Here is a 27,906-nt window from a genome sequence, read left to right as displayed (position 1 = left end):
TGTGTGAGTGTGTGTGTGTCTTTGTGTGTGTATTTGATCTCCGCCCCCAGTTTCTGGCACAGAACTTCTAAAAACCCTTTGACGTCCTGAGTGATGGGGTGGTAAGAGCATTTTTTGTTATAATAGTTGGTCTTATTCTCAGATTCCTGGCACAGAGCTTGTAAAACTCTTTGAATTCCCCTAGTGATCATAAGCCCCTTTCAACCACACTTGAGTTTACACTAATAAGGTAAATCTTGGAGGATAGATGCTGGTCACCAGAGGAACCAACCATGTGATCAGAGATTTGGAACTTTAAGCCCTACCCTAGTACCTCTGTGGAGGGGTGAAGGGCTGGAGGTTGAATTCAATCACCAATGACCAAACATTTAATAAATTGTGCCTACATAATGGGAAATCTCCACAAAAAAATCTTAAAAATGAAGTTCTGAGAGGTTCCTGGTCAGTGAACACAATGAGATGCTGTGTGGGTGGAGCACCTGGAGATGGCATGGAAGCTCTACCTACCTCCCCATAACTTGTCCTATGTGTCTCTTCCAACCAGCTGTTCCTGAGCTGTATCCTTCACAATACATAATAATAAATAGTGTTCTGGAGTTCTGTGAGCTACTGTAGCAAATTACCTAATCTAAGGAAAAGGTTGTGTGGAATCCCTAATTCATAACCAGTTGGTCAAAAGTACAGACGACAATCTGGGACTCGCAACTGGCCACTGAAATGGAGGCACTCTCATGGGACCCAGTATCTATGGAATCTGCACTAAGTCTAGGTAATATCAGAACTGAATTGTAGGACACCCACTTGGTGTCCACAGAGAATTGGGTGATTAATTGGTGTAGGAAAAAACCCACATGATTGTTGTCAAAAGTGTAATTATAGAACAACAGTACGCTTTCCTTTTACTAATCAATAACAACTAACATTAACAGGCATAATAAATATTAGAAGGCATTCTACTGAAATAATAATTCACAATTTGAACTCTTAGTGACTGAATTTAACCCTGACAGACATGGCTTTAAATAATTTCAAATATATACTCTGGTTCCTTTTAAAATATATACCAAATTTTCAATTTTTGCAGAAACTATCCTTTAAATCAGCCTGGGTGGTGGCTCACGCCTGTAATCCCAGCACTTTGGGAGGCCAAAGCAGGATGGCTTCTATGCAGGCATTAGAGACCAGCCTAGGCAACACAGGGAGACCTCGTCTCTACAAATTAAAAAAAAAAAAAAATTGGCCAGGCATGGTGGCACATGCTTGTTGTCCCAGCTACTCAGGAGGCTGAGGGAGGAGGATCCCTTGAGCCCCAGAGATCAAGGCTGCAGTGAACTATTGCAGTGCCACTGCACTCCAGCCTGGGCCACAGAGCAATACTTCATCTCAAAAAAAAAAAAGAAAAAAGAAAGAAACAAGAAAAAACAAAGTATCCCTTCCTTATTCAAAGCCGTATTTCACCATTAACTTTTCTTCTCCCCTTGCTCGCACTATAGGTAGTACCTAACCAGTGCTAATACAGCTTGAATCACACAGCACTTCTCTGCAAAGCAAAGGCTATATATTTTTAAATTTTTCCTATAACCATATGAAATTATGTTAAAAGTTGTTGTTTATTTCATTTTTAAATAATTTGGATACCACAGTATTTAATATTAAATATAAAATAACAATATCACTTATTTATACTTCAATAAATAGTATTTTTAAATACACAAAGAGAAACAGATGCCAGGATCAATGTGGTGGACCAGGCCTGAGGCACGACAGAAAAGGGACCCACATTCATGGAAAATGAAACTGGTCTTCTTTTGCCCTGCGGGCCTCTCATCTCTCGTTTACCCCCATGGGCAGTACATGAGGCAGGGGTGTGGAATCACACTCAACCTCCCTGCCTCTGCCATCTCCCTTGTGGCACCAGTGGAGATGGCGGGGGTGGGAGGGGGGAGAGAAGGGGTCGTCCAACACAGCAGGCACCCCTCGATCACCTCCTTTTTAAAAATTAAATTCTTGCCTGGGCGCGGTGGCTCACGCCTGTAATCCCAACACTTTGGGAGGCTGAGGTGGGCGGATCATGAGGTCAGGAGATCAAGACCACCCTGGCTAACACAGTGAAACTCCGTCTCTACTAAAAACACAAAAAAATTAGCCAGGCGTGGTGGCGGGCGCCTATAGTCCCAGCTACCCAGGAGGCTGAGGCAGGAGAATGGCATAAATCTGGGAGGCGGAGCTTGCGGTGAGCCAAGATCCCGCCACTGCACTCCAGCCTGGGCGATAGAGCGAGACTCCGTCTCAAAAAAAAAAAAGAGGGGGGAAGGGGGTGAATCACGAGGTCAGCAGATCGAGACCATCCTGGCTAACACGGTGAAACCCTGTCTCTACTAAAAAAAAAAAAAAAAAAAAAAAAATTAGCTGGGCATGGTGGCGGGCACCTGTAGTCCCAGCTACTCAGAAGGCTGAGACAAGAGAATGGTGTGAACCCGGGAGGCGGAGCTTGCAGTGAGCTGAGATTGAGCCGCTGCACTCCAGCCTGGGCGACTGGGCAAGACTCCATCTCAAAAAAAAAAAAAAAAATCCTTGGCAGGGTATGGTGGCTCACACCTGTAATCCCAGTACTTTAGAAGGCCAAGGCGGGTGGATCACCTGAGGTCAGGAGTTCGAGACCAGCCTGGCCAAACCCCGTCTCTACTAAAAATACAGAAAATTAGCCGGGCGTGGTGGCAGGGGCCTGTAATCCCAGCTACTCAGGAGGCTGAGGCAGGAGAATCGCTTGAACCAGGGAGACGGAGGTTGCAGGGAGCCAAGATCAAGCCACTGCACTCCAGCCTGGGCGACAAAAGCAAGACTCCATCTCAATAAATAAATAAACAATCTTAAAACTGTAAATTTAAAAAAAAAGAATAGGTGCCAGAATGAAGGCAGATAAAAGATAAAAATTCAGAAAGTGGTTCAATGTATATCTTACGAACAGTATCACCAAAATTTAGCTCATAATATACAACACAGATGCTCCTCACCTTACAAGGCAGCTACTCCCAATAAACCCATCATATGTTGAAAATTTCCTGTTAAAAATGTGCTTTCAACTCACAGTATTTTCAACTTACAAAAAGTTTATCCTGACATAACTCCATGGTAAAGCAAGAAGCACAATAAATGCGTATTATTTTCATACCACTGTAAAGTCTAAAAACCGTAATTCAAACCATTTCAAGTTGGGAACTGTTTTAAAAATACTAACGTCTGACTGGATTATGAGCATTACCTTTCAAATGCAACACTAAAAACATACTGGGCATATTTTCAAGACAACTGTACTGAACATAAAAAATCTTTTTTTTTTTTTTTTGTTGAGACAGAGTCTCGCTCTGCCGCCCAGGCTGGAGTGCAGTGGCCGAATCTCAGCTCACTGCAAGCTCCGCCTCCCGGGTTCACGCCATTCTCCTGCCTCAGCCTCCCGAGCAGCTGGGACTATAGGCGCCCACCACCTCGCCCAGCTAGTTTTCTGTATTTTTAAAGTAGAGACGGGGTTTCACCATGTCAGCCAGGATGGTCTCGATCTCCTGACCTCGTGATCCGCCCGTCTCGGCCTCCCAAAGTGCTGGGATTACAGGCTTGAGCCACCGCGCCCGGCCAAACATAAAAAATCTTAAATTTTTTTATGATTTAGGTGCAGTGGCTCACGCCTGTAATCCCAGCACTTTGGGAGGCTGCAGTGGGTGGATCATGAGGTCAGGAGTTCGAGACCAGCCTGACCAACATGGTGAAACCCCGTATCTACTAAAAAATACAAAAATTAGCTGGGTGTGGTAGTGTGCACCTGTAATCCCAGCTACTCAGGAGGCTGAGGCAAGAGAATCACTTGAACCCGGGAGGTGGAGGTTGCAGTGAGCCGAGATTGCGCCACTGCACTCCAGCCTAGGCAACAGAGTGCCAGCCTAGGCGACACTCCAGGCTAAGTGAGGGAAAAAAAAAAAGCTTAAAAGAGGTAAGGAGAGAAGGATAAAAAGATAGTCTGATAGTCTGTAACACTCAATCTTTTAACTATAGTACCACTTATATCATTATAATCATCCCATATTTTTAAAGTCCTTTCCCAAATATTCCCAAGCCAAGCAAGCATGTCTAACAATAAACTTATAGTATGTTTACTTCATTTACAGTGTGCCTACTTTATAGCCGACCAGTAAATCTGTTGTTAAAAACAAAATGTAAAAATAGATTCAAGTTTGACAGCAAAAAAATCAAGTTATGTTAAACTTATATATGCCAAAAGTAAAATCCAAATAGTATTTACATACTTCTAAATATTAAAGCTAAACAAGTTTGACTAAACCAATGTTTTTTAATCTAGCACCCACTCGACGACCACAAAAAGTTCTTAAAATACAAAATTTAATTCATTCCCAGAGCAAAAAAAGATTTATACATGTAGTCATCAGCACTATACTCACTCAACACAATACCATATTTAATAACTGTCCTTCAAATAACATGACAGGGCATATCTTAAATACAATCATAGAGTAAGCGCTTTTTAAACAAGATAATATGCATGAAATGGCAGAACAGAAGACCATTAATAGACCTTCACAGTTTATAATGAGTCCTGCGTAAGAATCCCTAGTGGATGGCTTAAAAAGCTTAAATAAACTTTCATGGTGCTTATTACTAACACTGCTAATTAAACCAACCCCGCTATTTTTTATCAGCAATCTAATCAACAATAAACAAGACAGGCTCCTACTGTCGTCACTTTATAACAAAACCACTTCAAAAAGAAATCAAGATATATATGTTTACTTGCTGCTTGAGATCTAAAAAAAAGTGTGTGTATGTGTGTGTATGTGTGCTTATGTGCGTGTATGTATGTAGGTATGTCACCAGGCACGGTGGCTCACGCCTGTAATCCCAGCACTTTGGGAGGCCAAGGCAGGCGGATCGCATGAGGCCAGGAGTTGGAGACCAGCCTGGACAACATAGTGAAACCCTGTCTCTACTAAAAATGCAAATAAATTAGCCAGGCATGGTGGCATGTGCCTGTAATCCCAGCTACTAGGGAGGATGAGGCATGACAATCGCTTGAATCCGAGAGACAGAGGTCGTAATAATGCGAGATCACGCCACTGCACTCCAGCCTGGGCAACAGAGCTACTAGGGAGGCTGAGGCACGAGAATCATTTGAACCCAGGAGGCAGAGATTGTGGTAACTTGAGATCACACCACTGCACTCCAGCCTGGGCGACAGGGTGTGACTGTGTCTCCAAATAAATAAATGCCTAACAATGACCCTAAAGTTATAATTATTTCACTCATAATAGATAATTTACTCTCAAAACTACTTAAGTTTTTTAAATGTTTAACTCAAAAAAAGGCACAAACAAAGTCAAACTAAAATGTTTGTTTTCTTTTTTTTTTTTTCTTTTGAGACACAGTCTCGCTCCGTCGCCCAGGCTGGAGTGCAGAGAAATGATCTCAGCTCACTGCAATCTCTGCCTCCGAGGTTCAAGCGATTCTCCTGCCTCAGCCTCCCGAGTACCTGGGATTACAAATCACCACCACCATGCCCGGATAATTTTTTTTTTTTCTCATATTTTTAGTAGAGACAGTTTCACCATGTTGGCCAGGCTGGTCTCGAACTCCTCCACCTCCCTCAGCCTCCCAAAGTGCTGGGCTTACAGGCTTGGGCCACCATGCCCACCCCAAAATGTTTTTAAACAATTATTTGTTGGTATTTACCAAATCATATCTACAAATATGAAAAAGATACAGGATCTAAATTTTAAATACAGTCTGCAGAAATATTTCCAAAACTAGCATATACCAACTTTCTAAGAAAAATATTATTTTCCAATTGACAATGTCCTTTTTATCTTCACTTCCTTAAAAACAATTCATAATAGATTTTTTTTTAAAGAGACAGGGGTCTCACTCTGTCACCCAAGCTGGTATGCACTGGCACAATCCCAGCACCCTACAGCCTCCACTCAAGCGATCCTCTCGCCTCAGCCTCCTGGGTAGTTGGGACTACAGGCATCCACCACCATGCTCAGCTAATGGCAATATGTTCTTAAAGAACAAATTAAGTACAAATGGTTTTCCAGTATTATTTTTTAGTTTATTAAAAAGTATTTCCTATAAAGCAAGTAAAAATGTAAGCAGGAAAACAGGCAAGTCAGAAAAAGACAGATTAGTATTTAGGCAAGCTTTTAGTGTTTTAATTAAAAGACAAAATATTCTCAAACAAAAGATATGACATTTAGCCACTGGAAAAAACAAACCATTAGCACCACTGAAAAAGAAAAAATAGCCAAGAATATATAGAACTTCAAAATTGTTCTATTATAAAGGAAAAAAGCTGATAATTACTTACAGGTGAAGTAATCAGTTAATAATATATAGCAACAAACTATTATTGCTGAAGTCACCTAAAGATTTCACAAGATGACCACAGTAACACATGCAAGAAATCTCTCTCATGCTTTCAATAAAGCTATAATCTAAATTTTCAGTGGCAATGGGTAAAACCATATTCACAAATATGGCATTAAACCTATCCTTTCATTAAATACTCATTAGTCAAAATGTTTCTATATTTCAATGTTTCCATTTAACTATCAAGAACGTATTTTATCTAAAAAGGCAAAAAAAAATTCTATTAAGTAGATGTGCTACAAATTTAGCAACAACAAATCCACTTACTTTTTTCTCTTTCTCATGATGTTTATCCTGAGAGTGAGAGGAAGAATCACTTAAACTTTGATCATATGACCTATTACATCCCCGTTTGCTCTTTTTCTAAAAAAGAAAATATATATACATATATGTATATGTATATAAAATAATCTTTGTGTTAGGCTTAAACCAATTCAACTATGAAGTATTTTTAATGTCTACTGAAATTTTTTAAAGTCTATTTCAATCTATATAATCCAGTTTAGACACCATTCATATATTATCCATTGCATTATAAAAGAAAATCTAAACATTAATGCCATATTTTTGTAAATTAATTAAAATGTGTGAAAATAGATCATCTATTTTTAAATAAGCTACTATATATTTTCAACATCAGCTTAAAAATAAAAAGTTTCAACAAAAAGAGAAAATGCCATATTAAAAAAGGGTGCCAAGACTAGAATAGAAAAGTAAACATTTGAAGTGTTACTTTATGCCACTAGGAAAAGCAAGAAGACTTTTAATCTTATACCATCAGTATTAAGGTATACAGTTTTCTAAAAATTTATCTCTGCAGTTCAATAAATAATCCCTGCACATTATATTTGATAGAACATATAAAGAAAAAAATTTAAAAATTAAAGGAAATGTCAGTATTAGACTCATGCATTTTTCAAAGCATTACTAAAAAGCATCACACATTTCTGTTTAAAATACTTGTACCATTGCATAATTAAGTATGAAGGTGAGAGTTATTTGAGGTGTTTAAAAGTTGGTGGTACCACATCTAATTGGTGTAAACTAGATAAAAATGACTATTAAAAAGTTCAAATTCCATGCAAATGTAAAGATTATACAATCTTATTAATTAAAGACATTTTTCCCAACTATCAAATGGGATAACATCAAGTCTATAATGAGCAATAAGAAAATTCTATTTGCACAAACTTCAAAATCCATTTTTTTATTTATATCATCTCTCATTTAGAAAATGAACATTTCACTATGCTTGTAACACCTAGGAAGAAAAATTTTCAATTTTACAATCTCAAAATTTTTATTAGTCATTAAAATAAATCAAAGCATTCAGCATCAAAGGATATACAGATACACACTCTTAAGCAATTCATATACAAAAACCAAAATATTAAGAGGCCTAAGCTGCTCATTTCGTAAGACAGGAGCCCCTTGTGGTATTTATTTTCAAAAGAAATAGCACTATTCACAAGGGAAATAATTTAAAAATCAGAAACTAAAAGAAAAATAAGCCTTAAATCTTCAGTGTATGAATATCTACCACTAAAAAGAATGAGAAATAAACACTTGGGACATCAGACATACTGACCCTTCAAAGGAACATGGATACAAATATGTAACACCCAATCAAATATTACTAACTCAATCACCATGATCCTGTGTGACAGCAAACAGTGACCAAATGTAAAGAATTCCCAAAGTTGTATTTAAATAAATTTTTCTGAAGGTTTTTAAGCAAGTTACAAAAGAGCCTTACTTCAGTTTTACTATTTCCCAGTAAATAAAAATGAAAATAAGTAAATGGGTAATGGTAATCAAGCAGAAAATGAGAAACAAAGCGATAATCACAAAATGTATAATTGGTGCCAAAAATCCAATTAACTAAAGATGTTAAAAATATAAACAGTTTCCTACAGATTAATTTTTTTCACTAAATGTACACCAACATTCACTATCAATATTAATATATATTCTTTTTTTTTTTTTTTTTGAGACGGAGTTTCAATCTTGTTGCCCAGGCTGGAGTGCAATGACACAATCTCTGCTCACTGGAACCTCCACCTCCCGGGTTCAAGCAATTCTCCTGCCTCAGAGTCCCAAGTAGCTGGGATTACAGGCATGCACCAGCACACCCCGCTAATTTTGTATTTTTAGTAGAGACGACGTTTCTCCATGCTGGTCAGGCTGGTCTCCAATTCCCAACCTCAGGTGATCCGCCCGCCTCTGCCTCCCAAAGGGCTGGGATTACAGGTGTGAGCCACAACACCCGGCCTAATATTAATATTTATTCTAAATGAGAGTATTTAAGAATATTCACCTTTACAAATACACTGAAACAAGCAAAATCTTTTAAAATTACTATTAATAGATCTTTTTACTTCCAATAAAGAACATGCTAAACACAATCTCAAGCCAAAAACTCAAGGACAAAGGAACTGTTACATGCTTTTTTAAATAAAAGTGTCATTCTATTGTCAACACTAATCATAATCACTTCATTAAATCCAAGACAAATTCTTACCAGCTTACTAAAATGGTATTTACAGTAGCCACAGTATTGGACATTATCGGCACCATTACCTTCTTCTTCACAAAGCAGTCCGGCAAACTGAGCGCTGAAAATAAAAGCCAAGTACATTATTGATATTCTAAAATCACAGTACCTGTATATATATAAGCAAATAAAATTTACTTCCAATCATTCATGTTCTGAGAAAATATAACTCCTAAGAAAAAAAAATGAGAAAATAAAAAAGCTTTATTCTAGCTGTAACCAAGTATATTTCATCCCAACCTGCAACTGATCTTTTTTTAAAGTTATGTTTATGGCTTAAAACAAACTCTTCATACATCTCTATTAGGATGAAGATGTATACATGTTTTATGTCTCCAAATAGACATTAAGTTTAAGATCCATTCTCTTCCCCCTCAATTCCACCCCATCAGTTAACACTTTGTTTTATTTTTTCAATCTGTCACAGGTACAAACGGAAAGGCCATGCCTCTAAAGGGCTAAAGTGATGGTATTTAGCCCATGGATGCAGATTACATAACATTACAAGGAAAACATGCATTCACTCAAGACTCTAAGTGCTTTAAGTCACAGCACAATAAGCAAGATAAACATAAATTGTGCTTTTCAGTCAAAAGCAATGGAAGAAATGAAAATGAAACCTAATATCACAATTTTATTTTTTCGGAGACAGGGTTTTGTTCTGTCACCCAGGCTGGAGTGCAGTGCTGCAATGAAAGCTCACTGCAGCCTTGACCTCCTGGGCTCAGGCAATCCTCCCACCTCAGCCTCCCAAATAGCTGTGACTACAGGAGTACACCATCACACCTGGCTAATTTTGTTTTTATTTTTCGTAGAGATGAGGTGTCTTGCTATGTTGTCCAGGCTGCTCTTTAACTCCTGGGCTCAAGCAACCCTCCCACCTTGGCCTCCTAAAGTGCTGGGACTACAGGCTAGCCACTGCACCCAGCTAATATTCTTTTTTTTTTTTTTTTTTTTTTTGAGATGGAGTCTCATTCTGTACAGTGGCACGATCTCAGCTCACTGCAACCTCGGCCTCCCAGGCTCAAGCAATTCTCCCACCTCAGCCTCCCAAGTAGCTGGGATTATAGGAGCGCTTTACCACGCCTGGCTAATTTTTTTGTATTTTTAGTAGAGATGGGGTTTCACCATGTTGCCCAGGGTGGCTCTGAACTCCTGAGCTCAGGCAATCTGCCCACCTCGGTCTCCCAAAGTGCTGGGATTACAGGCAAAAGCCACCGTGCCTGGAATATTCATTTTTGAAAACAAAACGCTGAAGTTTCTAATCATCGTCTTTTCAATTTGACCTTTCACACTTTTAACATTCCAAAATTATATTAGTATACAGATCTCATACCCCAAAAACTACTTTCATCTTTGAGAAATTTGGTACAGTCATTACGAGAATTTATAAAAGTCAAAAACCGTTTTCCATTTCACAATAGTAGTATAAAACAGATTTCATATAATCAAACACTAAAAACTCAGGAAATGAGCATGTACCTACACTGGCAATGAGGCACAGACTGATTCTTAAAATTAGTAAGTGCACAGATTATTCCTGACCTTTTTATTTGGAACTGTTACCTATTGTGTAAAATATATTGTTGTAAATAATTTTTGCCCTTGAAATTTTGTTGCTGAAAGGATATATTTTTTTTCTTTTTTTTTTTTTTTGAGACAGAGTCTTGGTTGTCTCCAGGCTGGAGTGCAATGGTGCAATCTTGGTTCACTGCAAATTCCACCTCCTGGGTTCAAGCGATTCTCTTGCCTCAGCTTCCTGAGTAGCTGGGATTACAGGCACCTGCCACCACACCTGGCTAATATTTGTATTTTTAGTAGAGACAGGGTTTTGCCATGTTGGCCAGGCTGGTCTGGACCTCCTGACCTCAGGTGATCCACCTGCCTCAGCCTCCTAAAGTGCTGGAATTACAGGTGTGGGCCACTGCACCCAGCATGAAAGAATATCTTACGTAAATTTTTGAGAAGTCGCCATTGTAATATTGAGAATGACAATGGTTACACTACTTCTCACTCGAGACACAGAAGGTAAGGAGGTACTATCATTCACTGAATCCTTGTATTCAGACACTGCACTAAGCTTACCTAGATTAGCTCATTTAATCATAATAACAAACTGAAGGATAGGTAATCAATACCAAAATTTAAAATAAGATGAAACTGAAGCTTACACAGAATAAGACATCAGAACCAGGGTCCACTTACTGCAAAATCACTCTGGTAAATACATTTGGTTATCAGAATTATCTTTATTACAAATAAGTAAATGTTAACAGAGAAACTACACCAATAAAGTTTACCATAATTAATATTTGAGTATCTAAGTCTTTAACTTATGATTGTTATGCAAGGTATTTGCCAAGTTCAGTTCTGTGCAACAATGGAAACATCCTTACCATGTTACATGGAAAGCCTGTCGACATCCATGTTTATTACATGTCATGCAAGCACCAGTGGCTGCTTTGCTTTCTCTTCCTTGTTCATCACAAATGTAGCAAGTCTTGGGGTTTAAAAAAAAAAAAAAAAAAAAAAAAAATAAGACAAAAATCATACATGTTCTTAACATGAATCAGAATTTTACAATTATCTTCAGAAATAAAGATCAGGTATACTAACTAACCTACCTTAACTCAAAATATGAATTCATTTTGGACAAGAATCTAATTTTTGCATATAATACAAACAGAAAAATATAAACAAAGACATACAAATAGTCCTATTAAAAAAATTCACAAAGGCATTGTCTTCATCAGTCTCACAAACTTTGCAAGACAGGAAGACTCTTCCCAGGCACCGAGGCCGCGGGCCAGGACACAATCTACCACACCTCTTCTTCCCAACACCTTGTCATCAAAACTGATTCTTGTACCAAGGGTGTAAAAACAATGTTTATCTTTCCCCTCTGCAGGAAGTAATCGTATCTAAGACAGTTTGAAATAGGGTGTTGGGACCTAAGAGACAAAGAACAGCCCTACATGAATGAGCAAGGTTTAGGTCATTTATTTCAACTGTCTGTGAGGAATCCTGTCATTCAGCCCCACCAAGCTGATATATGTAGGCTACAAAAGAAGATACTTTACCTAAGTAGGTCAGAAATGCCCAAGAGATACAAAGTCAATGAACACTCCCAGAAACTTTGACTGACATCTTCCATTTCCCATGTGCAAATAACAGGCAATATTAACTTTTCACAGCTCAAAATCATGACTGGTCATGTGACAGAAGACTGAATTGCAAAAACAACAATCTGTAAGTATCAGTGTATGATTAATAAAATCAGCAGACTGCAAGTAGAGGATATAAAAAGTTATGTCTAACTGCATATGATCAGGTGATACATGTCAAAAAAGAAACTAATTTATAAATAGTAATAAAGTATAACCTAGCCCAACTTCAGTACAACCACATGGTTTCATTCACTCTGCACTGTGGTGCTAAATAACACCATGCAACAATATTTACAACGACACAGTAAAACAAAAAAACAAAAAACAAAAAACTAATTATCTAACTAGGTACATGATTTCAACCCCTCTATGGAAAAACTAGAATTCGCTGGGCATGGTGGCTCACACCTGTAATCCCAGCACTTTGGGAAGCCAAGGCAGGTGGATCACCTGCAGTCAGGAGTTCGAGACCAGCCTGGCCAAAATGGTGAAACCCCATCTCTACTAAAATTACAAAAAAAAAAAAAATTAGCCGACCATGGTGGTGGGTGCCTGTAATCCCAGCTACTCAGGAGGCTGAGGCAGGAGAATCGCTTGAACCAGGCAGGTGGAAGTCACAGTGAGCCGAGATCATGCCATTGCACTCTAGCCTGGGCAACAAGAGAGAAACTCCATCTCAAAAAAAAAAAGAAAAAAGAAAAAAAGAAAAACTAGGATTCAGACTCAACTGAATTACAAACATCATTTTATATCTCTAAAAAGTAAAATCCCAAATAACAACAAAACCTATCTAGACACACTGAATAAAAGTATTTCTAAGTACCAGTTACAATGGAAGAATTTTACATGCATTTTTTCCTGCAAATGATCAAAAAAATTTAAAAAAGATTAGAGCACACCGAAACAGTAACATTCTATATGGCAAAATTTGGGGAAAATATGCAAAAGAGGCCTCAAATACCTCAGTAACTTCCAAAGAGCGGACAGTGAATAGAAATCATTATTTAACCAGCCCATAAAACTTTAAAATATGATAATTTTTATTTTTTTTTTAAAAAAAAAAGAAAGGGAGTGAAACATCCAGAATGGGAGATCTCCCCAGAGAAGTAACCATTTCACAGGTGAAAAACAGTCAAGTTGTCCCTGGAATTGTCCTACTGACATACAGAAAAAAAATTTACCCAAGTAAATCTACTAAATCTCAATAATGACACTAAGAGTCTGTAGCATTTAAGCCACAACTTGCTCCCAGCATCCCCACACCAACAGCTCCCTATGACAAATGGTCCACTCTAGATGGCGTGGCCAAGAAGATGAGGGCTCCCTCCAACTCAGCTTCTAGTCTAGGACTGTAGTTTCATCCTATGAGGGCCAGGCTGCCAGTGTCTCTGATCCAACTCAGACCTGGTAGCTCCCATTCACAGATCCCAATCCTCACAGAAAGTCAAGAATATTAGGGCCCTATCATCCCTGCCCCAGCTTTTAGTAGAGTGGAAAGTTCCATATTATGAGAAACAAACTGAAAAAACAAGAAGCTATCATATCCTTCCCTTCTCTCAATACCCTGTTGTAGAGCAAGAGTATCTCTTCAGAAGAAGGCTATTCATCCCATCCCCAGTTCCAGAGCAGCAGGGCAGAGGGTGTACACTTAAGGGGACTGTAAGAACCAAAGAATTCAGCAGTTCTACTTGAGAGGACAGACTTTGCTTTTTAACGGGCTTAGAGTTCATGCTTAAGGGTGTTGTCAAAAATAATGGAGAATTCACAATTTGTGTGTGTGCGTGTGTGTGAAAACATCACACTGTACTCTGCAAACATATACAATTATGATTTAACAAAAACAAATAAGAAAAAAAAAGAAAACTAATAAAGAGTACCTGAAGTCTATTTTCCAGTGTACTCACTACAATTTAAGTAAAGTCAGAGGGAAAAAACCGAACAATGGAGACTTGTTAGCAATTAGGACAAGAATGATAGTTACAAGGAGAAACAAGTACAACAACTGAACAGCCAGAAGATTAAAAGAGTGAAGGAGAGAAAGACAGCAAGAAGGGCCCTCCTGGGATCACACTCATCCCTGGGGTTCTAGAATGTTGTGCACATGAACTAGGCTGCACCCAATGGGGAGAAATTGTATCAGGATTTGTGACCTACCTAAAAGCACTCCCCAAGCCAAATACAAATGCATCAATCAATAAAGCTCAAGGGGCTACAGTACAACCTCTGATCAAAAACTGCCTGAAAAATTAGTTACTCTGACCCAGGGGCAATTCCTCAAAAGTCAAATTTCCAAGCAAAATCACATTCATACCTAATGGTCAAAAGACTGTGTACAAGCTCAATTGTACACCCTCTAAGAAATGACTGGAAAATAACCTCTGATATCCTTGGACAATAGTCTCTAAGCAACAATCACCTCCAAAAGGAAAGGGTGAAAATATAACTGGCTAAAAGGTTAAGTACAATAAGTGGTTTATGTGGCCCCAAGGTGTGGCAATCCTAGGAGGTAAAGCTAAAAAAATGGGGCAACGGTGGGGGGAAAGTGGGTCCTACATTTGTTTGAGCAGGGCCATCTGAGGGTGTATACCATTGGAAAAACAGACTTCAGAAAATCAGTCTGGCAAAGTGATTAAGCAAATAAATGACCAAACAAACAACAGTAAGACATACAAGGAGAAAAAGAATCATTATCCAGACGGGCTATATTACCTAAAATAGGTATTCAACAAAAATTTAAAAATAAAGAACACACACAGGAAAAAGGAATAGGAAGAGAAACTGTCTTGGAGAGTGCCCAAATGTTGGACTCAGGAGATAAAGACCTCAAACAAATGGAAAATCTAGAGTTTAAATTTTATTTAAAACACTCAAAAGCTGATTGAATTGGGAGAAGAAAAAAATTAGCAAACTTAAGAAGAGATCAATACAGATTATATAACCTAAAGGACAGTTTTTTTCTTAGATTATACAACCTAAAGAACAGCCTGAAAAAAATGTGGGACACCATTAAATGCACATATGTATCAACAACCAGAAGGAGAAGAGAAAGGGAGACAGAAACTACATTTGAAAGTCCAGTGCTGAAAACTTCCAAAATTTGATTTAAAAAAAAATTATACATCCAAAAATCTCAACAAACTCAAAATAAGATGAAAACAAAGAGATCCACACTAAAAATTATGAAAGTGGCCAGGAGTGGTAACTCATGCCTACAATCCCAACACTTTGAGAGGCTGAGGCAGGAGGATCGCTTGAGCCCAGGAGTTCAACACCAGCCTGGGCAACATAGCAAAACTCCACCTCTACTTTAAAAAAAAAAAAAAAAAAAAAGGCCGGGCGCGGTGGCTCAAGCCTGTAATCCCAGCACTTTGGGAGGCCGAGACGGGCGGATCACGAGGTCAGGAGATCGAGACCATCCTGGCTAACACGGTGAAACCCTGTCTCTACTAAAAAATACAAAAAACTAGCCGGGTGAGGTGGCGGGCGCCTGTAGTCCCAGCTACTCAGGAGGCTGAGGCAGGAGAATGGCGTGAACCCGGGAGGCGGAGCTTGCAGTGAGCTGAGATCCGGCCACAGCACTCCAGCCTGGGTGACAGAGCGAGACTCCGTCTCAAAAAAAAAAAAAAAAAAATTAGCCAGGCCAGGCATGATGGCACAAGCCTGTAGTCCCAGCTACTCAGGAAGCTGAGGTGAGAGGATGGCTTGAGCCTAGGAGATCAATAACTGCACTGAGCCTTTATTGTGCCACTGCACTCCAGCATGGGCAACTGAGCAAGACTCTGTCTCAAAAAAAAAAAAGCCAAAAATAAAGAGAAAACTCTTAAAACAGAATGAGAAAAATGACCTGCCACATGTAAGATAAATACAATAAAATTAACACCTGAGATCCAATCAGTAACTATGGAGGCCGGAAGGCAGGGGAATAACATATTCAAAATACCCAAAAAAAAGAAAAGAAAAAAAAAAAAACCTGTAAATCAAGAATCCTATAACTAGCAAAACTGTCTTTCAAAAATAAAGGCAAAATAAAACATTTTAAAATAAAAATTTAGAGATTTTCTTGTTCCAGATGTGACAAAAAAGAAAGACTAAAGGAAATTCTTTTAGCTAAAATCAAGAGACACCAAACAGTAATTGCAATCTACATGAAAAACAAACAGCTCTGACAGAGACCATGTAGGAAGTAAAACAGTGTGATTAGGTATTTCTTCTTCATTCTTCTCTTATCTATTTAATTTAAATAGTTGAATTAAACAATGTCTACAAATTGTATTGCCAAGACTGTAACATATACAAACGTAACAATGTGACAATGACAATACAATGAAACAAGATTGGGTCAAAGTTATAAAGAATAATTAATACCTAGGCAGGGGTGGCTCATGCCTGTAATCTCAGCACTTTGGGAGGACAAGGTGGGCGGATCGCCTGAGGTTAGGAGTTCCAGACCAGCCTGACTAACACGGAGAAACCCTGTCTCTACTAAAAATACAAAATTAGCTGGGCATGGTGACGCATGCCTATAATCCCAGCTACTCAGGAGGCTGATGCATGAGAATTGCTTGAACCCAAGAGGCGGAGGTTGTGGTGAGCTGAGATCGCGCCATTCCACTCCTGCCTGGGCAACTAGAGCAAAACTCCATCTCAAAAAAAAAAAAAAGCACATATTATATAAAACAGTAAGTTTACCAACATATTGTTGAGTTTTTAACATATATAATGTTTATTATAACAACAGCAAAAGGCGGAGGAGGACAATGGAGCTTTACAGGAGAATACTGCTTTCTGCAAGTCTTTATCTTTTTGGTGGTAAAAACTCCTGCCTCAGAGTTGATGGCTTCTGACTCACTGAGGTGGTGGTTGTGGCACTTTCACTATCTTTCTTTCTTTCTTTTTTTTTTTTTTTTAAGTAGAGACAAGGTCTTGCCCTGGGTGGTCTCAAACTCCTGGCTTCAAGCAATACTAGTGTCTCTGTAAGGGATGGGATTAGAGGTGTGAACTACCACTCTTAGCCATTTTTTAAATTAACAATAAAGTTGGCTATATCAATTGACTCTTCCTTTCATAAAACATTGCTGTGTAGCATACGCTGCTGTTTGACAGCATTTTACCTACAGTAAAACTTTCTTCAAAATTGGGGTCAATTCTCTCAAACCTGGCTGCCACTTTATCAACTAAGTATAGGGGCATATTCTACAACCTTTGTTGTCATTTCAACAATGTTTACACCATCTTCACAGGAAACAGATTCCATCTCAAGAAAGCACTTTCTTTCTTCATCTATGAGAAGATATTCACTGAAGTTTGACCATGAGATTGCAGCAATTCAGTCACATCTTCAGGTTCCACTTCTAATTCTAGCTCTCTTGCCACTGGCCACCACATCTGCAGCCTCCATCAAAGTCTTGAATCTCTCAGTCATCCATGAAGGATACAATCAACTTCTTTCAAACTCCCGTTCATGTTGATATTTTGACCTCCACCCACAAAACACAAATGTTCTTAATGGTACCTAGAATGGTGAATTCTTTCCAGAAAATTTTCAATGTACTTTGTCCAGATCCATCAGAGGAATCACCCTCTATATAGCAGCCATAGCCTTTCGAAATGTGTTTCTTAAATAAGACTTATATGTCAAATTGACTCCTGGATCCAGAGACTGCAGGATGGATGTTGTGTTAGCAGGCATGAAAAGAACATTTTCTTGTACATCTTCATCAGAGCTCCTAGGTGACTATGTACACTGTCAAAGGGCTACTAATTGGCCTACATTCAACATTGTTGTGTCTTAGGGAACAGGGAGGCCTGAGGAGAGTAGAGAGAGATGACGGAACAGCGAGCTGGTACAGCAGTCAGAATGCATACAACATTTATTAACTTCACCTTATAGTAAGTAACATCAAAGGTCACTGATCATACATAACCATAACAGAGATAATAATGAAAATGTGTGAAATATTATGAGAATTAACAAAAAGGGACAAAGAGTCACTAAGTGAGCACATGCTGTTGGAAAAATGAAACCAACAGACTTGCTTACTCCAGGGTTGCCGCAAACCTTCAATTTGGTAAAAAAAGAAAAAAGCCATGCAATTCCTGTGAAGTACAATAAAAAGGAGCCCAATAAAATGAGATATGCTTAAGAAAAAAAAAAAAGATATGCTTATACATCTTACTAAAATTAAGTAAAGTTAAGATAAAGATAGTAAGCCCTACAACAACCACTAAGAAAATAATTCAAGAAAAATCGTTTTAAAAATCATAAAGGGCCGGGCACGGTGGCTCACGCCTGTAATCCCAAAACTTTGGGAGGCTGAGGTGGGCAGATCACGAGGTCAGGAGATCAAGACCAGCATGGCTAACACGGTGAAACCCTGTCTCTACTAAAACTACAAAAAAATTAGCCAGGCGTGGTGGCAGGCCCCTGTAGTCCCAGCTACTTGGGAGGCTGAGGCAGGAAAATGGCGTGAACCCAGAGGCAGAGCCTGCAGTGAGTCGAGATTGAGATATATATATATATATCTCAATGTGAGTGAGTTGAGAGATATATATGTATCTCAAACATAAGAAAGGCCAGGCCAGTAAGCCAAACACCTGTAGCTCCCAGCACTTTGGGAGACTGAAGCAGGAGGATAGCTTGAGCCCAGGAGTTTGACACCAGCCTGGGCAACATAGCCAGTCACTACAAACAATAAAAAACTTAGGCATGATGGCATATGGCTATAGTCGCTGCTGCTTGTGAGGCTGAGCAGGAAGGATCACTTGAACCTGGGAGGTTGATGTTGCAGTGACCGTGACAGTGCCACTGCACTCCAGACAGGGTGACAGAGCAAGACCCTATCTCAAAAATAAAATAAAATAAAATAAAAATGAAAAATAAAAGAAATTAAAATGGTATACTAGAAAGTATCTGTAGGTGGTATCCAACTTAAAATCATTCTACTTAGAGTTTCTCAACTTTACCACCATGATGCAAACCCAACACACAATAGTACAATATTCTCTTGTGATGCTGGGCAGCGGCAGCAAGCCACAACTCCCAGTCAGCCATGCCATCATGAGACTAAACAACCAATGCTTGCTTGTCCAGTGTACCGTGTAGCCAGATGATTTCTCCCAACTGTAGGCTAATGTAAGTGTTCTGAGCATGTTTAAGGTAGGCTAGGCTAAGCCAAAATGTTAGATCAGTAAGGTATATTTCTTTCTTTTCTTTTTTTAGAGATGGGGTCTCACTATGTTGCCTAGGCTGCAGTGAAGTGGCTGTTCACAGGTGCAATAATCACAAATGAAAGCCTCAAACTCCTGGGCTCAAATAATCCTCCTGCCTTATTAGAATGTAAGCTCATCATAACTCAAGAAGCATCTGTACTTAAGATTAAAAAGGTAGGAAAAAAAAATAGGAACTAAGTAGGCATAAGAAAAAAAAAAAAAGGGCAGGCTGCCAACCCAGGACCAAGGGGTAAGGCCATGTCAATGGGCCTAGGGAACAGAATATCAAGCCACAGAGAACTATTTTCAAGTCTCAGAACTGAATGGAATTTGTCCTGCAGACTTATAAACCTGCTCTAAATCCCTATTTTCCTTCCAATTTCTCTCTTTTGGAATAGGAATGCTTCTCCGCCTGTCCCACCACTGCATCTCAGAAAGATAACTTGTTTTCTATGTATCACAGGTTTAGAAATAGAAGTTGCTATTTTTTTTTTTTTTAGACAGAGTCTCACTCTTGCCACCCAGGCTGGAGTGCAATGGCACAATCTTGACTCACTGCAACCTCTGCCTCCCGGGTTCAAGCGACTCTCCTGCCTCAGCCTCCCGAATAGCTGGGACTACAGGCAGGTGCCACCACACCCGGCTAATTTTTGCATTTTTAGTAGAGACAGGTTTCACTGTGTTAGCCAGGCTAGTCTTGAACTCCTGACCTCAGGTCATCTGCCCACCTTGGCCTCCCAAAGTGCTGAGATTACAGGTATGAGCCACCAGAGATGCCCAGCAGAGACAGAAATTTTGCTTCAGAATTAACCAAAGTCTTAACCCATCGCCAATTCAGATGATTCAGAAGATGAGATTTGGGACTTTCTGAGTTTATTATATTCAGGTAAGATGTGAGACTTACTTACAGAGTTTACATCAAAATGGATTAATACTTTTGGGGGATATTGGGATACAGCGCATCTATTTTGTATGTGGAAAGAACATAAATTTTGGGGGGGCCAGAAGGCAGTCTGCTATGGGTTGAATTGTGAATTGTGGTCCCCAAGAAATGTATGTGAAGTCCTTAACCCCCAGTATCTTAGAGAGTAACCTTATTTGGAAAAAGGATCATTGCAAATGTAATTAGGATGAGGTCACATGATGGAGTAGGGCAGGCCTCTAATCCAATATGACTCATCTCCTAATAAGAAGATAGCCATATGGAGACAGAAACAAAGGAAGAATGGAATGTGAAGACAGAAGCAGAGATTAGGGTGATTAAAAAAAGAAAAAGAAAAGAAAAAAAAAAAAACCTGTCAACCATTGACACCCATCACCAAAAGCTAAGAGGCATGGAATAGATTTCCCTTATGAGTTCTCAAAAGGATCCAACCCAGCTGATATCTTTATTTCAGACTTGTAGCCTCCTTAATTATGAGAAGAAATTTCTGCTGCTTTAAGCCACCCAGTTTGTGATATTTTGTTACAGCAGACCTAGGAAACTACTACAGGAGATGTATGAAAAATTGGCTATGAGCTGGTCAGGTTTTAGAATTGGGTGATGAATGTATGCAGGGTGTTTGTTATATTATTGCTTACTGTTTTACATATTTGACAATTTCAGAAATAAATTCTTAATAAACAAAAGAATGTTATAATAAGTAGAGTAAGTATTAAAGTTTTAAAAGCAGAAGCAAACAAATTAGAAAACATTTGAATAAAATTGGAAATAAGCCCCAAAGCTGCTCTTTACATCAGGGATAAAAGAAATTGATCAAGGCCAGCACAGTGGCTCACACCTGTAATCCCAGCACTTTCAGAGGCCAAGGTGGGCAAATCACCAGATATCAGGAATTTGAGACCAGCCTGGCCAACATGGCGAAACCCCGCCTCTACCAAAAATACCAAAAAAAAAAAAAAAAAAAAATTAGCTGAGCGTGGTGGTGGACACCTATAATCCCAGCTACTCGGGAGGCTAAGACAGGAGAATGGCTTGAACTCGGGAGGAGGAGGTTACAGTGAGCCAAGATCGCACCACTGCACACTCTGTTGTCTGGGCAACAGAGTGAGACTCCATCTCAAAAAAAAAAGAAAAAAAAAATTTTGGTTAAGAGTTTAGATAAAGGAAAAAATTCCATTTAAATGTTTATGTGAAGAAAACCATAATGGATTACATGGCACAACAACAGCTTCAAAAAATTAAAACCAATTTGTAAACATTAATCATCACAGTTACTTATATTCCCTTAAAAATGATCTATATGCCCCTCGTGTCACATAAGACACGTTAATCTAGGAGTCTACTCACTCAGACTTTTTGTAACTAACATGCATTCCTTTGTTTCTTCATCACTGTGGGGAAAAGGTGGTACATACAAAAGGTTCTTGACATAACCCTATAAAAAGATTATCACATGGTATATTACCTGGGAACTTATATGGTCACAATTCCAGGATACGTCAATGCTTTCAACTTTCAAAAAAAAAATAAATTTGACCTATAATGGGGGGGCCAGTCAGGGGTGGGGGAGAAAGAGGCAAACTGTGTATCCTGGAACTTTGTAGCTGGAAAAAAATTACCAGCAGCAGCAGCCTGATCAAAACTGCAACTTCTTGCCCACCTGGACAACCCATCTCTCTTTTCTAGAAATTAGCATCTGTGCTCAATTTCTAATAATGGACTGGTGCCTAGGTATTCATGTTTGTCTAGGTGAAAATAGCTTCTAAATCCAGGTGCTTACACCAGAATTGCCCTCCTGGAAATTTAGGACTGAGACATCGAGTCAGTTACCTGTAGGGTAACCTGTAGAATCAGATTTCTCAAATTTGACCTGTCTTATTTTGATACCATGTTGCTCAGCAATGTAACCTCCCCTTAAGTATCAGTTTTTGTAAAATCTCCTAATCAATTTCTTATCAATTATATAAATACCTATCATCTAGAGTATTCCAGAAGCCAAACGAACATTTAAAAAAAAAAAAAAAAAAAAAACAGAGATAGGGCCAGGCATAGTGGCTGACTATAATCCCAGCATTTTGAAGGCTGAGGTGGAAGGACAACTTGAGGCCAGGAGTTCACAACCAGCCTGGGCTATATAGCAAGATGCTGTCTCTCTACCAATTCTACCAATATTTTTTAAAAACTGAGTGTGGTGGTGGCACCTGTACTCCTAGCTACTTGGGAGACTGAGGTGGGAGGACCGATTGCTTGAGGCCCGCAGTTTGAGGGTATCATGAGCCATAATTGTTCACTGCACTCCACCATGGGGTGACGGAGTAAGACTCTGTCTCTAAATAAATAAATACTACAAAAAGAAAAGCATTGAGACAGGTAATATTGGTGAGTGAGATTATAGATTTTAATCTCATGAACAATTTTAAGCTAGCTACTATACACTGCCATTTTCAAAAGTTTAGATTGGAATGCTTGCTGCCTTTGGTAGCTAAGAGAAAAGAAATAACAATGAGGGATATTATAGTGCCATTCTTCCACAGTCCTTATCAGATAAATAGGCCTTTGAGTCTTGGAATTGTTGGGAGTAAGAAAGCAAATAATATATCAAGTTGACAAGCACAAAAGACACAAAGAGACCAAGCATGGTGGCTCACGCTTGTCATTCCAACACTTTGGGAAGCCAAGGCTATGGGGTTGTTTGAATCCAGGAGTTCAAGACCAGCCTAGGCAACATAGTAAGATCCCATCTCTACAAAAAACAAAACAAAAGTAGCCAGACATGATGATGCATGCCTGTAGTCCCAGCTACTCAGGAGGCTGAGGTGGGAGGATCGCTTAAGGCTGGGAGGTCAAAGCTACAGTGAGCTGTAATTGCACCACTGCACTCCAGCCTGGGCAACAGTGAGAGACCATCTCGGAAAAAAAAGAAGTGGGGGAGGGGAGGAGAGACCACAAGAAACAAATATAATGAATAATAGTTTACTATTCCTGAGAAAAAGAGAATACCAAGTATAAGAGAATGTGTAACTAAGGGTTGGGGAGAGGGGGCTGGAGAGAGAGAACACATAGACAACAGAGAGAAGTCAAACAGGAAATTTCAAAATGAGAATCAGCTGATATATCAAAAAGAACAAATGAGTTTTTTTACAGATAGAACTGCAAGATTTTGCTTTTCAAAATGATTCAATTCTCCAGAAAAGAAAAATTAATGTAACTAAGTAACTAGTATAAAGTGCCAAGCAAAACTAAACATTTATTAGATATAGACAAATGCAAATATATTCAATGCTTTCATACAAATGTGAATATCTGGGGCCTTATTATCATCTTGTTAATATACGCCAGTGAACAATTTGTAGACACAAGACTTGTTTTACAAACAGGGTAATATGTTCCATGAACATAAGCCTGGAATTTAAAACTTAGTGTCTATCTCTTCATTCTAAGAAATGGTTCAATTAACTCACTGTGTGTGTGTGTGTGTGTGTGTGTGTGTGTGTGTGTGTTCTATCTCAGGTAGTGGTGATGCACCTAGAACATATATTCTCGAAATGGAAAACTCATTCTGCTATTTCTTCCTCCCTCTTCTCTGTCACATTAAATTGATCACCAGGCTGGTCAGCTGAAGCTCTTACATATTACTGAATGTCTCTGTCCTGTTGTTCCTACTACTTCAGATCCTCATTAGTACCTCTGGGACACTGTCAGAGTCTAAACAGATTCTAGGTCTCTTGTCTCTTCTATCTTCCATCTCCCAATCCTCCTTCCCCTGATCCATTAGAATGACAGACCTAGGCAAATCCTTTCTGAACATAAAAACCCTTCAATAGGAATAAGCTTTAGGCTCCTTAACACGATGCATGAGGTGCCTGACCCTTGACAGTCTCTCTCAGCATTCTGCCTAGCACATTCAGGGTCCTAACAATACTACCCTTCTCCCTGCCACCATCCCAAATCCCTCCCCCTGCTCACCACTGTCCTTGTTATTTCCCACTTCAAAGTTTTTGCTCCTTCAATCTGTAAAATTAACAGCCACTCATGTGTTCCTTCCTTTCTCCTCTCTTCACAGTCAGCACCTGGAGGTTTCTTACTCTTAGGAAAAACTGCGACCTTTTCTAAGATACCTCCTCCCTCTTTCCTCAGTCCTGTTAAAGGTTCGGTGGACATTCACTGTACCTCAAAAATCCTTGCACATATTACTGTTTAACAATCACTGATTTATGCACATCTATCCACTATACAGACCTGGTACATACAAGAGGACAAGCCATAAATGAGGACAAGATGAACGGGCAGATAGATGAAATGTTTCGCTTCCCTATTTAGCGGAAACCTCATTTTGGGGAGTCCTAAAATCCATAAAGAATATTTAGTGCTTTCAAAAATATCTTTTACTTGGCCAGGCACAGTGGCTTACACCTGTAATCCCAGCACTTTGGGAGGCTAAGGCTGCTGGATCACTTGAGGTCAGGAGTTCGAGCCCAGCCTGGCCAACATGGCAAAACCCCATCTCTACCAAAAATACAAAAATTAGCTGGGCATGGTGATCCACGCCTATAATCCCAGCTACTCAGGAGAATGAGGCATGATGAGAATCACTTAAACCTGCGAGGCAGAGAGGGTGCACTGGGCCACGATCATACCACTGCACTCCAACCTGAGTGATACAGTGAGAATCCGCCTCAAAAAAAAAAAAAAAAAAAAAAAATTAGCTGGGTGTGGTAGTGGATGCCTGTAATCCCAGCAATCCAGGGGGCTGTGGCAGGAGAATCGCTTGAACCTGGAAGGCGGAGGTTGCAGTAAGCCGAGATTTCAGCACTGCACTCCAGCCTGGGCGACAGAACAAGACTCAATCTCAAAAAAAAAAAAAAAAAACAAAGTTCTGGCCAGCGCAGTGGCTCACAACTGTAATCCCAGCACCTCGGGAGGCCAAGGCAGGCGGATCACGAGATCAGGAGATCGAGACCATGGGAGGTTGAGGCAGGAGAATCGCTTGCACCTGGGAGATGGAGGTTGCAGTGAGCCAAGACTGAGCCACTGCACTCCAGCCTGGGCCACAAAGCGAGACTCCGTCTCAAAAAAAAAAAAAAAAAAAAAAAAATTGTTTACACAGACACTAAATATACTGATAAAAACTTAATTGCTATCCACTACTATTACTTTTGGAAAAAAATAAGGCGGAAACAGGTTAGCAATCTCTAAGACTTCCATTAGGTTTAATCTTACAATTAGATGACATCATGTTTTTTGATGTTTTTGTTTGTTTCTCTGGCCTAGCTCATCCTTCCTATACTTATAAACACTCTTTACTTCAGGGCCATCCAATATAAAGGACTATTTAAGAATATACATATACATATACATATACATATACATATACATATACATATACATATACATATACAAATGATATACTCATCATCTGCTAACTACTCTCTATGGAAACTGTAGCTTTCTAAAAATGAATGCTTCCTTGACTCTGAAGGATACAAGCTTCTACCCAAAAAAGTTCCCAAATCCCTTTGCTGCCACAATCTTCACATTTCTGAAAACTTATTAAAAGGTAATTTTTAGGCCGGATGCGGTGGCTCACGCCTGTAACCCCAGCACTTTGGGAGGCTGAGACGGGCGGATCACGAGGTCAGGAGATAGAGACCATCCTGGCTAACACGGTGAAACCCCGTCTCTACTAAAAATACAAAAAAAATATTAGCCGGGCGTAGGGGCGGGCGCCTGTAGTCCCAGCTACACGGGAGGCTGAGGCAGGAGAATGGCGTGAACCCGGGGGACGGAGCTTGCAGTGAGCCGAGATCGCGCCACTGCACTCCAGCCTGGGCCACAGAGCGAGACTCCATCTCAAAAAAAAAAAAAAAAAAAGGTAATTTTAACAAAACATGTCAGTGAAATCATGAGTTAATGCATGTAACAGAAGAAAATATTAGCAGTCAAAAATATAAAAATAGGATCCAATGATTTAAATTTTACAAAAACTGGCCACTGGCCAGAGCTGCTGGCTCACAACTATAATCCCAGCACTTTGAGAGGCTGAGGCAGGAGGATTCCTTGAGACCAAGAGTTAGAGACCTCCCTGGGCAACATAGGGAGATCTTGTCTCTATAAAAAATAAATAGACCAGGCGCACTGGCTCACACCTGTAATCCCAGAACTTTGGGAGGCAGCCAAGGCGGGCGGATCACTTGAGGCTGGGAGTTCAAGCCCAGCCTGACCAATGTGGCGAAAACCTCTCTACTAAAAATGCAAAAAAAATTAACTGGAAGTGGTGATGCATGCCTGTAATCCCCGGCTACTTGGGAGGCTGAGGCACGAGAATTGCTTAAATCCAGGAGGCAGAGGTTGCAGTGAGCCAAGAGTGAACCACTGTACTCCAGCCTGGGTGACAGAGCAAGACTCTGTCTCAAAATACACAACCAACCAACCAAACAAATAAACAAAGGAAGTTAACCTATGAGGACACAAAGGGATTAGAATGATACACAACGAACTTTGCGGATTTGGGGTAAAGGGTGGAAATGGGGTGAGAGATAGAAGACTACACATTGGGCACAGTGTAAACTGCTTGGGTGATGGGTACACCAAAACCTCAGAAATCACCACTAAAGAACTTAGTCATGTAACCAAACACCATGTGCTCCCCCAAAACCTATTAAAATTAATAAATATTTTAAAAACTGGCCATTATATATTTAACATGTAAAAAATTTCACAGGTCAATACAGTGAATTCTCTGCTATTTAGATATACAATAAAGATATTCCAGCAAATTGTTTTCCTAGTACTCACAAAATTTCATTTTTTCTAAATTCCACAATGTTCTAGTCACATAGCACTATTTTTTATTCTCTGAACATGCCTACCACTTCTTCCCTTTGCACCTGCTACCCTAGGTTATGTCACTTTCTCTGTCTGCAATTTTTATTTGATCCTTTTCTGCACAGGTCAAATGCCTAATTATTCTGCAAAGCCCTAGAAGCTCTTTGTACACCTTACTCAATTCCTGAGACAAGAATAATCCCTCCTTTCAATATTTACCCATAATACTCCATTAGGCCTTATTGTTATGTAATATATATTTTAATTTTCATACATTTATTTATTTGTCTTCCTACTTGAGGAGGGGAAACCCCCTATTTTATTTATCCTTGAATTCCTGGTGTCTAACACAATGCTTGATACAAAGTAGGACCATAGCAAATGCCCAGTAAATAAATATTCCCAAACGTATCCTTTATTACCTATCATCCATTAAGGACTGATGTCTTCAAAACCATTTTGCAATCATTCCTGTCATTTCAGAATTGCATGCCCCATTATTAGGCATAAAGAATATACATGAACAAAATCTTATTATTAACTTTTTTTATTTTTTGAGACAGGGTCTCACTCTGTCACCTAGGCTGGAGTACAGTCACACAATCATAGCTCACTAGAGCCTTGACCTCCCAGACTCAAGTGATCCTCGCACTTCAGCCTCTCGAGTAGTTGGGAGGGACTACAGGCGAGCACCACCATGCCCGGCTAATTGTTTTTCTTCTTTGCAGAGGTGGGGTCTCAGAATGTTGTCCTGGCTGGTCTGGTACTCCTGGGCT

At 39.4% G+C, this 27,906-nt stretch overlaps 1 protein-coding gene across 50 annotated transcripts in view; it reads right to left on the bottom strand.

Moving 5' to 3' along the window:
• LOC709083 (protein AF-10) overlaps window positions 1-27,906 on the bottom strand; it is a 218,583-nt gene that overhangs the window by 117,171 nt on the left and 73,506 nt on the right. For 32 of the 50 annotated variants that reach the window (XR_013397955.1, XR_013397958.1, XR_013397953.1 and 29 more), the window contains 3 exons: window positions 11,383-11,486; window positions 8,954-9,047; window positions 6,700-6,795 (listed from right to left, as the gene is read on the bottom strand). Coding sequence is in view for 41 of the 50 variants with exons in the window: in XM_015146586.3 (XP_015002072.1) it covers window positions 6,700-6,795; window positions 8,954-9,047; window positions 11,383-11,486 (294 nt within the window). In the remaining 9 variants the exon portion in view is untranslated. The remainder of the gene's footprint in view (window positions 1-6,699; window positions 6,796-8,953; window positions 9,048-11,382; window positions 11,487-27,906) is intronic. The other 18 variants (XM_015146593.3, XM_077945934.1, XM_077945926.1 and 15 more) reach the window with 1 other exon arrangement.

The sequence above is a fragment of the Macaca mulatta genome, chromosome 9 (assembly GCF_049350105.2).
Source record: "Macaca mulatta isolate MMU2019108-1 chromosome 9, T2T-MMU8v2.0, whole genome shotgun sequence".
In the NCBI taxonomy this organism is placed as follows: domain Eukaryota; kingdom Metazoa; phylum Chordata; class Mammalia; order Primates; family Cercopithecidae; genus Macaca; species Macaca mulatta.
This window is presented reverse-complemented; position numbering and strand designations above follow the sequence as displayed.